Source organism: Pyxicephalus adspersus, chromosome 1 (assembly GCF_032062135.1).
Source record: "Pyxicephalus adspersus chromosome 1, UCB_Pads_2.0, whole genome shotgun sequence".
NCBI classification, from domain to species: domain Eukaryota; kingdom Metazoa; phylum Chordata; class Amphibia; order Anura; family Pyxicephalidae; genus Pyxicephalus; species Pyxicephalus adspersus.
In genome coordinates, this window is record NC_092858.1 from 91280867 (window position 1) to 91294541 (window position 13675).

The 13675-nt window shown below is 35.8% G+C and overlaps 1 protein-coding gene across 2 annotated transcripts in view; it reads right to left on the minus strand.

The window, feature by feature from the left end:
- Window positions 1–13675, minus strand: part of CSMD2 (CUB and Sushi multiple domains 2) — a 576326-nt gene that overhangs the window by 46492 nt on the left and 516159 nt on the right. For both annotated transcript variants that reach the window (XM_072418831.1, XM_072418823.1), the window contains 5 exons: window positions 6686–6782; window positions 5824–5928; window positions 4844–4962; window positions 3876–3945; window positions 2450–2566 (listed from right to left, as the gene is read on the minus strand). In XM_072418831.1, coding sequence (XP_072274932.1) covers window positions 2450–2566; window positions 3876–3945; window positions 4844–4962; window positions 5824–5928; window positions 6686–6782 — 508 coding nt within the window. The remainder of the gene's footprint in view (window positions 1–2449; window positions 2567–3875; window positions 3946–4843; window positions 4963–5823; window positions 5929–6685; window positions 6783–13675) is intronic.

Here is a 13675-nt window from a genome sequence, read left to right on the forward strand (position 1 = left end):
CATTAAATATAATTACTATAAAACAATTGAAAGTTTCAAATAAATAATTGAAATTAGTGAATTTCACTTTAAAAAAATAATTTGCTAATGTACTGGTACCCAATAAAGACCTTACCACGATACCAAATGTAATGTAATCAGCCATGTGACAGGAAGCCATAGAACTGTTACTAGTGGGACTTTTCAACTTAAGTCTGGGAAATTTAGAAAATGGAGCTTTTCCTACCCACATACTCAATAGTGGAATAAAGAAAAGAGAAATGGAGGCTGAGGGAGGTACATAGCATTTGGTATTAAGGTGAAGAATGTTTAGTCAACAAAGAAAAACCAACTGTTTTTTTAGTGCTACTTTTTCTTTTTTTTTAATCAGTTGAATACTACCTTATAATGGTGAATGGTTAAGGTAAAGGGTAACCAGTTCACCAGGAGGGTAGTAAGAACCTTCTGAAAATATCTCCATGCTATTGGCTACTATTAGGCAGTGGGGGTTGCCACTGAACCTGGTGACCATCTGTAGCCCTATTTTTTGGGTATGACTTTTCTTATAGCACCCCTACAATTCTGAAGGGCAAGGAGGTGTCTCCTTTTTAGTGTTCTGGGGTGGTGCTATCAAAAATAGGGGCCCCCTTCAAAATAAACAATGTATTGGGGACATTGCCCTTCCCCACCCACAAAAATACAGTAGGTGCATTGAGGCGAAAATACCACCCTTATGTAGCTAAAAAATAAGTTACTGATCCTTACATATCTGATATTTATACCATTATACATGGGCATGTTAGGCAAATGTCAGCAAATACAGGCCAGAGAAAGGCCCTGGTTTTATTGGGATGTATAATTTCAATTACTTGGCTGACATTCACATACACACATAACACTGGTTCGATATTTATATAAAAATCAAGTCAATTTCTTAACACGAGCACCACACTGGTATATAAATAAACCTATGTAAAGTTTATTTTTGTAATTTTTTCCTAATTTCCTTAATGCTTTTCCCTTTTCAGTTCATTAACAAAATCAAGTATCAAACTGAATAAAAGCAAAAGAGTTAAAAAAAAGTCCATTTTTAATTAGCTAGTAAAAATATTTTGTGCTTGATGGCACGCACACAATTAATTCCACACATTGAACACATTAATATTTAATTAGCTATTGCCCCGCTATTCTCCCTTGCTCTATCTTTTTCTTTGTTAAAATTAAATGGAATAAAGACATATGGTTTTATAGCCAGGTGTCTTCATTTCCCATAACTTTGTGTGATGATATTCTTCAATTACTAAAGGTTATTTTTTTTATAAAACAAGGTGACTAGTTACCTGAAACTGAAATCCTCTGAATAATTAAGATGAAAAAATGAGCAGCATAAAGTTAGAATAGTTATCACATCTGTCTTAATTTTTTTATTTAAAGTAGACCTATACTTCAAATCCTTTGTTTGTCTGTCTAACAATGATTTTGAGCATAGTTTAATGGGACAAAGCAAATGGTTTGTAGTAGGAAAAAATACTTGTATAATAATAGGCTGCTCCTTTACTAATATGGTGGTTATCCTGCAGTCACATAGCCCTGCAGAATGGATGAATTGGTAGGCCTAGACAGGAAGGCAGCTGCAGAATGCCTACTAGATGCGCAGTATCATTCATCGCTGACTTGTCTTGCAGAGAATAAAATTAAGATAGGTTAGGTTACCTAGTTACATTTAAATCTATATTGATTGGGAAAAAAGTTATAAAATGGTACTTGTACCAGAAAAAAAATAGAAAATGTATGCAATGCATCTCATTGCGCCGTTAAAAAAGGTGCTTACAATTTTTTTGAAAAATTAGTCTGGGATGTTTACTTGCCATTGTTTTGCAAGAGATAATTCACTTAGTCTATTGAATGTGATGAAAATTTCCTTGGCAAAAATACCCAATCCTTTGCAAGGGAAAGTAAAAAATTGTCATGCTTGCATAAGATTGGATCAATGAATTAAGTAGAACTTGGTGTCATACACTAAGCTAAGTGAATTATCCCTTGCAGAGTGATAATTCACTTTGCTCAGTAAGCAGGTCAAAGCACTTTCTTCAATTAACTGTAATGGCTTTCAAATATGGGATGGAAATCAAAATGAGTGTATTTTAACAATGTATGATTTAACAATGTGGTTCAGGTATGCAAAATATTTCTTCCTATAAATCATGACTTTTAATCAGGTGACTATTTTGCCCCCATCTTTCAATAAAATTATCTCCAAAGGAAGAAAATGATTTCTGCAAAATGTAAGGAGTGTGTACACCGCACCTTAAAAACATTTATCATCTTCCATACAACATAAACCTCCCCACGATGAGCACTATCTATCTCCATCAAATAAAATCTGATAACCTCTGCTGTCACAGTTGATTAGGCAGGTGTTTCCAGACTGAAGGTACTGTATATGAAATGTGACTGTACTGTCACTCACCAAATCCCACTGGTAAAGAGATCTTCCAGGTGCAGTCCAAATTACTGGGATAGTTTCCTGGGAATCCAGGACTCAGAATGACACCTTCCATGTCTTCTGTAACTCCTCCACACTGAGCTGGAGGGGGGGGGGGAGGGGTTGAGGGAGAGAAGACAAAATTGTGCTGGGTTAAACTTGCTAAATGTAAGACAGAGAGGAATATCTGTAACAAATTTTAATGGTACAGAATAAAGGAGAATGAACCCGAGAGCGTAAAACAAATGTAACAGAACAAATTCATAATAAAACACTGTAGGATAAAATAATTCAGTTGCCAACCATTGCACATAATGTCAGTAAAACCTTGTAGCCAGATTGACAGTCACAATGAACTCCACAATTCATACCTCAATGTCATAAGCCAATTTACCGAATGCTTAAGCCTAGAGCTACACAAGTGAATAAATAGCTTAAATACCGAAAATCACTTATGTAGGAGCCTACATGATATGCTACAAATCTACAATACATATTAATGATAAATCAGTACCACGCTACTAACACCCCCACCCCCCCCCAAATCACATTTCCATTTTCCAGTGTAGATCCAGGAAGGTTCTAAACTGCTACTCCTCTGACAAACTCCTACAGGCGACTATAAAATAAGTTAGTCAGGGGCAGTGCCCAGCCTTCTGATGGACATCACAGAAAGCCAAGCAGACCAGGTATGTATGTAGGTATATGTGCAGAGATCATAGGAGTACATAAAAAACACCACATGGAGATAAATACAGAGGAAGGAGATGACAGTGCCCCTGATCTAAAAAAACAACCAGTTATACCTATGACTTTTCTACCAGTGGCTATGGCTGTTGAATCATCATGGCTTCAACTATTGTATTCTTTTTCATTTCCTCCAGTAACTCCAAGCATAAATGGGGCACTGTACTTTACTAATACGCCTATTCAAGACAAATCTAAAACTACTATTTATACACTCACCAGATGGAAGACAAGCCTAAACTGTGCTTTTAGTGCTATGGAAATGTACCTAATATAATGTGCAAGAAATATTGGTTTCCTAATTAAAAAAAAATTTAATTGGGTAATTCAGTCTATATTTTAAAAGTATCAGGGGCAAACTAAAAAACCTTACAGATACGACACAATAATGCAAAACAGAGATGAGTGGATCAGTAGTGAACACAAATAACCATATACAAATGTATAAAATATAATATGCTACACTAAGAAATAAAGATGAGTGCTAAGAGTATGCTATAAAGGGAAGTGTGATCCCCAAATGAATGGAAACTACATTTAACATCAAATAAACTTCTACATAAAACGTAACGTAAAATGAAAAAAAAAAACAAAAAAAAACAAGCTTTTTGTCAAGCTTTTTGTCATGAAAAGTCTGTATCCTTTTATCATAGATTTTACATACCAATACATAAAGGTGGGGGATAATTCCAACGCCTGACTGTACCCGGCATACATGAGATATGTGAGTGACCCTGAAAAATAAATGCAATACATGAAACACTGCTTCAGCCTCATAGTGTATTTCTGGTATTAGGCATTACTGAATATGATTAAGCATTGTTTATTAGTCTTACACTACTGCAGTATAGCTAGTCACATATATCTATTTACGTAAATGAAATTAAAAATTAGAAAAAAGTATTCAAAAATGCCAGAAAAACATGAACATCCAGAAGGTTTCTACTAAATGCTTAATTTTAAAAGCAAAAATATTAACATTTCCACAGTGTTTTTCTTAACTTGGTCTACAGGGTCCTTCAAAAGTCATTAAAGTCATAGCTATAAAAGGACTAGTAGAGAGGGACTCTGTACTAGTTGTGAACTGGTGGAGATTTATCTACACTTATCTATTGGAATCCATCCATTAAACTTTACTAATATATTTTAACATGATTTCTAAATCCAAAAGAGCAATCCCTTACCACTAGTTTAATCAACATTGTCAGGTCATGCATTCTAGCATTGTGGAAAAACCCTACACTATCCACCCTTATCTCTATGGGTATCTGAGGTCAATGAGATAATATTAATGGAAAACCGAAAACCTCATCACCACTATTTATAACACAATACTTTGAAAGAAACCTTATATTTATGGGATCTACACAATACCAAGAACTTTACCAATGAAGAGTTGATTTTCCACTTTTTCTTCCTCTAAATTCTTATATACTGTTCTAAGTTTAAAAATACATTTTAAAATTAACTGTAACCTTCCTGTTCACTTTTTCAACATTTTATAAACCAAGTATTTTTAAATGTTATTATTTAAAAAATATTTTTACACTCTGATCTTAAATACCATGTGTGCAACTAAAGAGATGATGGAAAAGGGATTTGCATTAGGAAGGATCCCCGATGCCTTAGTACCTGCAGTGTATATCCAGGTTCACACTGAAAGGAGACTACATCGTTCACAAGGTATCTTTCCCCATTCTTCACTCCATTACTGGGAACAGCTGGTTCCGGACAACTGGCAAGGCCCACAGCTAAACATCACCAGAAGGAAGTCAATTAGCTGTACATTTGAACAGAGTACTAAAGCAATAGAATCCAAAAAATAGCATTGAGCTTGAGGAACATGTAGGAATATTTAGACATGTAGGTATATATGAAATTATGTATTATCATATGTCACTGCATCATATCAAGCTTTAATGGAAACCTGTACTGTAATAAAGAGGGGGTATTATTGCAGACCTCCTTCTAAGTATTTTGGTTTCATGTCTTTCTTTAATACAGGGCCAACTGACTTGAAACACGCAAGATTAGAATGTCAGGGAGATGTGGAAAACTCCTGGTCTACATAAATGTTCCAGGTCTGTATTTCTGAGAGTGTTAAAGTCAATGGATCAGCATAACAGCCAATCAACTGGGATTTCCAAAAGAAGAGGTCACCCATACCAGCCTGCAGATTATCTACCGGTATCTATAGGATTCCTTTGTGTTTTAAGCAGCACTGCATTACATGATCTGTATTCATTTCTGTTTTGGTTTTTAGAAATGTAATTAAACCACAGTTAAAGTGTTCCTTCTTGCAATGTTTACACAATCCATGAGAATTCTGTTTAAAGTCTATAGTAAGATACCACAATCTTCCAGCAATAAACTCAATTATGTGGCACACAAGTCACACCACTTTTGTGCTCTTTTTTCTGAATTAGCTCCCTGTTGTTAATCCAGACTTCAGAATTATGTTATCTATTGCAAGAAGAGGAAAAGATGTTAAGCAAAAATGTAACCCTACAAGATGTGTTGGAAGGTAAGTGTTAATTTAAAACTCAATAAAACAGGTCCAGCTGTGCAGGAAAAATGTTCTTCAATTTCGTTTTTGCTGTGTTATATCTTACTTTTATACTCTAGATGAAAGCCAGCTGCAGATACACTTATATCTGAGAAGAAGTGAAGATAGAGCTGGTTTGATGTGCTGTTCAGCAATGCAGGTACAGTGGTTCCTGAAATAAAAGAAACTTGCTGCTTACTACATACAATTCATATTATTAATAATGTAATAAGAAAAAAAATCACAGCATAAGAAATCCTGAAAAATGGACATACATATTAGAATTAAAGAACAGTCTGTCATAACATTCAATAAAAACTTATTTTCCATTTCCCTATTTCTTGTATAGTCCATCTACCTGCCTTTGCTCAAAAGTAATGTCATCTGTGTGAAAAACACAATTCCTCTTCTTTCTCAGTACAATAGTGCTGAAAGAAGCCATATTGCTTGGTTAGATCATACCCTTCTGGGAGGGAGAGTTATATATGTGAGAAATAAAGCACTTTAGTCTCGTCAGTTCCTTTCACTAAAAGAGATGTTCTTTAAAGTAAAGGTTTGGTAAATCTATAAGAACAAAGGGGAAAATTTGAATATAGCTCTGCTAAAGTTTTAAGGTGATCTCTGGATTTGAAGTAAACATGATCATGGGCAATAACAACAAAATATAGCAATTATACTCAATGTGCACAATATTTTAGGCATATATGACAAAAAAAACTGGGAATAATAGAACGCATTGATACTAAAATGATAATGGGTTAGAACAGGGTTTTTATTGCAGTCTGGACTTTCCTTTCCTGGTAAAGCCCATTGCTCTTTTAATCCTAATTACTTGTCACAGAATAAGAAGTTAAGAAAAAAGCTCTCTAACTAGGTCATTTGCAAAACTAAAGTCCTGATTAAAATCTTAACTCCTTTGTAAAATGTACCTGAAAAACTGCCCAACATGGTGGCTGTGTTGTCTCCTCCATCAAAAACTTCCAGGGAGTCCCAGTTTTGTTCAGTAACGAAGCTTATAACCTGTATCTAAAGAAATAACACAAAGAAGGCTTTCAGTATCTCAATATGCAAAACAATTTTGATAATTTTCTGAAGGCTGAAAATACTCCAGAAATTGAAGGTCACTCTATGTTGTAGTTGTTTATTTCACTTTTATGTGGTTCACTGCAGGACAAGTGGAATTCTACTGCCTTTAGGTGTAAAAAATGCATGTGGATGAAAACATACATTCTAATGAGTTAAGGTATTGTGTTAGAGCAACCCATTAAGTTTGTAGTATCAAAGGAATACCATATCTTGTGTAGCCTGGACTGGCAATGTGAACCATTTGCAGTAAATATAAACACAATACACTTAATTACCCTGAAATTTCCACAGCTAGGGTTCCCTTCCTTTAGAGGTTGCTTGGGGTTCCTTGAGCAATGAGCAATTTGTGACTTTCAGTTCAGTTAACCTGATTGCAATGATCTTTTTGTCTATCTGTATGGGTGACATTCTCCAACTGTCCAGCAATGTAGGAGGCATTCTTCCTACTGACCACCACACTATTGTACTGTGAGTTGTGGATATAGTCATTAAAGAGGGGTTCCCTGAAGATCCAAAGGGGTTTCTCAATGTTATAAAGGTCTTGAAACACTGGTCTGCAGTATTTGTAAAAAAAAAAAAAATAGTATGTACAGCACCATCCTTGGTCTTTCTCAAATTTTCTAGACACACTTCATACTTCATACATTCTTGTTTTACCTCCAAGTAGGAATAATTGCAACCAGAGTAACAAATGTAAATGTAAACTGACCCCAGCTCTATTATTTAGATTTACTTGCTGATGTGTTGAACAGATCATTTAGCTTCTTGAAAGAGGCAGGGTTGTACATTCTGAGTGGCCATCAATTTTCCAATGCAAGGGGGGGTCACCTAAACCTGTGCTAGACAATGCTCAATAAATTACTATATTCTGAAAAAATGTCTAAAATACTCTGTAGCTGTAAACATTGTGGGGAAATTCATCTTAGTACATTCACAAAAGAGGTACTGACATCTTGGTAACATCTTGGTAGGCTTTTAGCCCTACCTAATGTAAAGCAAGGTTAATGTTTTCAAGCTGTTGAAAGTGAAATCCACTTTTCAAGTCCCTGTTGTGATCTTTCAAAACTATTAAAAATGAATTATTTAATAGTGCATACAGTTAGAAATTTCAGTGATAGTTTCTTTTAATGAAGATGTAGATCCAGAGACATAATCATTAAACGTTTCAACTATATCCCACACTAAGTTTATTCAATGAAGGCAGATCACGTTGGGAGGGAGCTGGCATGGTGCTGTACATAGCACCCTGGAATCAAGAAGCTGTGGTAATGCACTTGTGGATTCAATGAATGAAAGGGGCAGGCCAGGGACAGTTCAGCTGGGAAAGAAAGCGCTAGGTGATGATGGATGTCCATCAGCCAGATAATGATATGGGATTTGACTTGCTTGCAGTAAAATCAGAGTAAGAAATTTCATTATGGGAGGAGAGCCCGTGCAACAGTGCAAGAATAGAGGAAAAGCTGCATTTTATCATTGAGAAGAAAAATATACTTTAATTTCCACACTTTAGTCACTCTAAAGTGGACATACATGCTAAGATCAGCCCTTTCACTGCTTTCCTACAATGAGTAGTTTGAGTTATGAATGGAAGAGCATCCCTCTGCCTACAGAAAACAAATGATATCAGTCTAGCAAGATGCTCTTAGACTTAGACCTAGGTACCTGAGTACACTTTAAAGATGTAAATTTTTCTTGTGAAATTGTACAGGTTGACAATTTAAAATCCAGCCATCTATAATAAGGATCCTTCAATTTCCCGGCATGAATTTTGGAGCGCATTTTCAATACAGGGACTGCAGTACACTGTTTGGCCAGTGATGTTTTCTTGGCGCTGTTCTGCAGAAACAGCTGTTAGCTTGCTTGCTAAACTAAATACACGCTGAGACGTCCCTGCTGCCTGCTCCCTGGACCTGTGCCAGATGTCCGCGGTGCTGCAAGACGTAGACTGGTATGTGTGTGAAGGTAGGCATAAAAATAAAATCCGGACTTTTCTAAAATCCGACACTCCTCAGGTCCCGAGGTTGCCGGATTTTTGAATGTCAATCTGTACTGTAATAATATAAGGTCTATTTAATAAATGGAAAGTTCTTATTTTCCTATAAAGAGCTCATATACTGCCTTCTTATACTGTCTACTTTGCCCCCTTGACCCTAAATAATTTATCATCCCTCTCAGTGCACAATCTGGCCAATAGCAGGAAAAGTGTTAGCCTTTCAATGTCAACATTTTGGCGACAGCTGAATCTATTGGATGAGTAATCATCTAGGATGAGGAAGGGCAAGATATGTACGCTGAGAGATAGGCATGTAAAATAAGATTACTTTGACATGCTCCATAATATGTTGGTAGATATAAATACATGATATTAATATTACTTCATGTAAGTATACATTTGTCCTTGAAGGCAGACGTATGAGTCCTTCCCTACTGTCTCCAAAACTAAAGAAAAAGGAAAAGAAGTTTGGATTGACATACACTTTATTTGAAACAGAAAAAACAGAGACCACCAAACTAACTGTGCTAGCTATCAGGAATGTCAATGTCATCAACAGAAAACTGAATGTTGTGGTAAAACACTTCCCATATATGTATCTCAGTTATATGTTTAGCTTTTTTCTAAAATGCCAATATTTTATTAAAAAGACTTAAACAGAATGGGCCGCAGGAATAAAACATTCCTAAAGCATTTCTACTTGTGTTGTCCACCACATTCAGTCAATGTTTCATCTAACACATTTTAACTGACACTGTCAGAATAAAGACTTCATTGACTGTTATACGAAGTTCAGAAAAAAGGCCTTGCAGACACTTCTCATCAAGGTGCTGTAAGAAATTCTAATGTATGTGCATTTATATGTCAAAGGGAATCACCAGTCCCCTTTAAATCTTTTATTTGGCTTGTCCATCAAATAGAATGAAATCTGGCAAAACAAAAGGGACATTTTCACCATGAGATGTAATTAGGACTTGTTGAGCAATATATGGTAAGAAAATATATGCTGGCAGCTCTTCACGATAATACTGACAAACATCAGCAGGAGATCTGGCTAACAGGGTATGATAGGAAATACAAAGATAAAACAAGGTGTCAGAACATGTTTTCTTCGCTTGGATACAAAGCTCACACAATGTATCTAATTCCCAACCAAAATATCATGCAGCGATTTCTATTGCATTATTATAAAATAGAACAGCTATGCCTCACTCAGGGTTCTTCCATATACATATACTGCCCTATTAACTATCTATATCAGGGGTGCCCACACTTTTTTGGCTTGCGAGCTACTTTTAAAATGACCAAGTCAAATTATGATTTACCAACAAAAAAAACTTGGACTTAATAACCCCTGTGTGCGGTAGACTGTATTTTGAAAGACAGGCCTCCTCAATCTACCGGTTGATCGCGCTGGGTGCCCCTTATCTATATTATAACCCACAGTCTTACCTCCCTAGTGGCAATATATGAAATTCATACTAACCTGCATACTGCTTTCAGCAGCAAACCTCATTTTTGCCCTCATGAGCCAAAGAAGTATAAACTATATTGAAAGAATATTTTACCCCTAACAAGAATGAACATGGCAGCCATACCACAAAACATTAAACTTGGTGACAGTGTGAGCCTGTGATGTTCGGAATGTCCCCTAGAGCAAGTTGAAAAAGCTATTAAACTGAACTTCAATTAAGAAACAAGCCATAAATATCACACAGCGGAGTCTCTCCTACGAATGCTTTCTGTTTAATGTCCAGGCCACCATACTGATGGAAGGGACACAACATTAAATTGGGGACTGAGTAAACGGGGCATTGAGTTTATTGACATATTCACAGCTCATAAACACTCAACACAAGGATAAATAAACTGAAAACTATAGCAGCATTTATAGACATGCAATGCCATACATTGTCAACTAATTCTAGTCACTGAGCTTTAAAAGTATCATAAAGTGACCATTTATTGTAAGATTTAAAAACTAAATCCTCAAAAAACATGTAAATTTACAAATGTTATGATCATATCATATAAAGTGTAAAAAAGCTACATAACAGGGCAGTGCAGGAAGATAATTGTGGATGAATAAAGTCAGAAAGGAAACCAAGAATACAATTAGTGCATATTTGCGACAATGACACAGTATATCATCTTTGCAACTGGACCAGCTGTGAATAATATCAAAGTTGCTTCCATCCAAAATAAAGGTCTTAAGTCTGAATACAGTGACTCTTTGGCCCTGATTTATGAAAGCTCTCCAAGGCTGGAGAGAATACACTTTAATCGGTGAAGCTGGATGATCCAGCAAACCTGGAATGGATTTGGTCCAGGATTCAAAATGTTTGCAAATGATTTTTAAAAATCTATTCCATGTTTTCTTGGAGAACTTTCATAAATCAGGCCCTTTATGTCTTAATGGTTGATGGTTAATGGTTGACTTCTCTGTAAAGTAATACATAACATACATATAGTTGCTACTATATAGTTGTGCCATAATAGTGGTGGGTCAATTTATATTAGTACAGGATATTTAATATATTTAGTTGTATAAAGTAGCTAGGTAAAGTTGCCTGCTCATATTGCATGTTGTATTTTTCATAACGTGGAACTTAAAGTAAAATTATTTTAAGGCCTTTAGTTATATAATAATATACAGTATATTCTGTCTTATTCCGAAAGCATTCTCATCGTTGAAATGATGGCAATGAAACTCACACAAATTGTCTGCTATAGAAGGAGCAGATGAGGTCATGCCATTGTTTTATTGTCTGTAAGGATAAAACAAAAATATATTTGGACACGTCTGCTAGTTATATCAGATACCTCTAATTACGTATTATTGATTACATAACTGATCTAAATTATGGATTTTTATCTGCTTTAAAAACACAATTTAATTTAGGCATGTAGTTGTTTCAGCTAGTTTAGTTTTAAGTATGGAAGACACTGAATAATAACTTCAAATTTACTGAACAAGCTACAAGCTCTTACTCATTAATAGAGGCCACATTTACTGTGATTATAGGGCTATGTCATTATAGATGTATCTATCAGTCTTGCCATGGTATTTTTCTTGTGTGCTAAACATTGGTAGTTGTAATGTAGCTGACTGTGAGCAGAATATATGTAGTGCAATTTGCTTCCTGTCATGTAAAAGCTTGCTTTGCTAGTTCAGAAAAAATAGTAATTTGCACCTTGTCACACCTGATGCTAATTAATGCAAGCGGCCACAAATTAAACTCATGTAAAATCGCTTAGCAAACTTGCTAAAGTTTTACAAATAAATGTACTTTTTTCAGTTGTAGTACATAATGTTTACAATTTGCAAGTAAACATTTTAAAGTTAAACAAAATGATTACCTTTCAGTGAGAAAATGGGTGTACTTTGTCAAGTCATACATACCAACCCTGATATCAAGGCAATGTAAAAAAATGCAAAAAAATGCAAATCATTGTGTGAATTGACTGTGATGGGCTGGAAAAGAGGCAGGTTTGTATAAGAAGGGATGTCACAGCGGACAGGTGAGTTTATCAGATTAAACTTCTGGACATCAACAAAAAAGCAAACCTTTCTTATTTATTTTTGTTAGTGAGTATTCTTAATTTTTCACTTTTGTACTTAGAGTTACACATTTATGTTAGCCATGTTGGAGCAACTGCTGAATGAGATCCACACACTGGCAGATGCAAGGTGAATAAGGCCTACATGCACTGTAAATGGTTAGCACAGGAGCAAACCCATGTTACTTAAGTAAAAGGCAGCCATCAAGGCTAAGCCTGTATCCTTTCCCAATGTCAGCAGAGAGTTGAGTCTCCAGAAACAGAAATGGAGGCTAGAGTTTATGGAAGGTTATGTAATTCCAGGTGATCAGGGTAATGACACAGCATTTAGAGTCAGGATTGCAACATATATCAGCAGAAGGGGCATGTTCTGCACAAGTAGACCTCCATTTCCTTTAGCAGGGGCAGGAATCATTGGTGAAGGTAGAGATGCAGAGACACAGAGACACACCTTAAATAGGGTCATCAAATCTAGGATCAATGTCACAAGGAGTTCAAATAGGCCAGGTATAGCAGCTATCTTAGATAAATTACAGATACATCATAGATAAATAAAGAAGTTAGTGTGTGGTTTCACTAGGCACTGTTTTAGGTCCCACTTCAGCATGGGGGCTACCATGCCAGGATCAGGAGAACCCACACATCACACATCCGGAGACCAATTTTCATAGCCGAATTTGATGGGTGAAGCTTCTGAGAGCTACCCTCTAAATAATCAGGGTTGTGTCAGGTCAGCTGTGGTTATTTCAAACCTGGCAAGCAACAGATGTTTCTGGTATTTACAATGCAGTGGAAACAGGTGTAAAATCTTTATTGGATATGGCAAAAAGATGCATCTACTTTGAACACTCATTTGGTGCTCGATTATTGTTGAAGAAAAATAATTAAAGAATGCAGAGAAGGGAATTTATTTACATTTGTACTTTATTACATTTAGAGAGTTTCACTATTGATGAGTAGTAGAGGGGACAAAAGCAGTGACAAGGAAGACCAAGATAGGTGCAAATATAGAATCATGCCTTTCACTTTTAACAATTGGTTCCAAGCTTTTACTATCCTAGGTAGTAATATAGGTGGGAGAACTGCAATACAGTGTTCTAGTAAATTTTGCTGCTTAGATAAAACTTATAGTGTAAACTCCTGGTTACATTGTGAGCAATTTAGGCAGCAGTTTGTCCTCTCAGCTAGGAACACAAAGATTTACCTTTATAGAAGGCTGAGCCCTACGCAAGTAATGTTATCAAGGTTATTGTGCCCTTGTGTAATGATAACTGTTAAC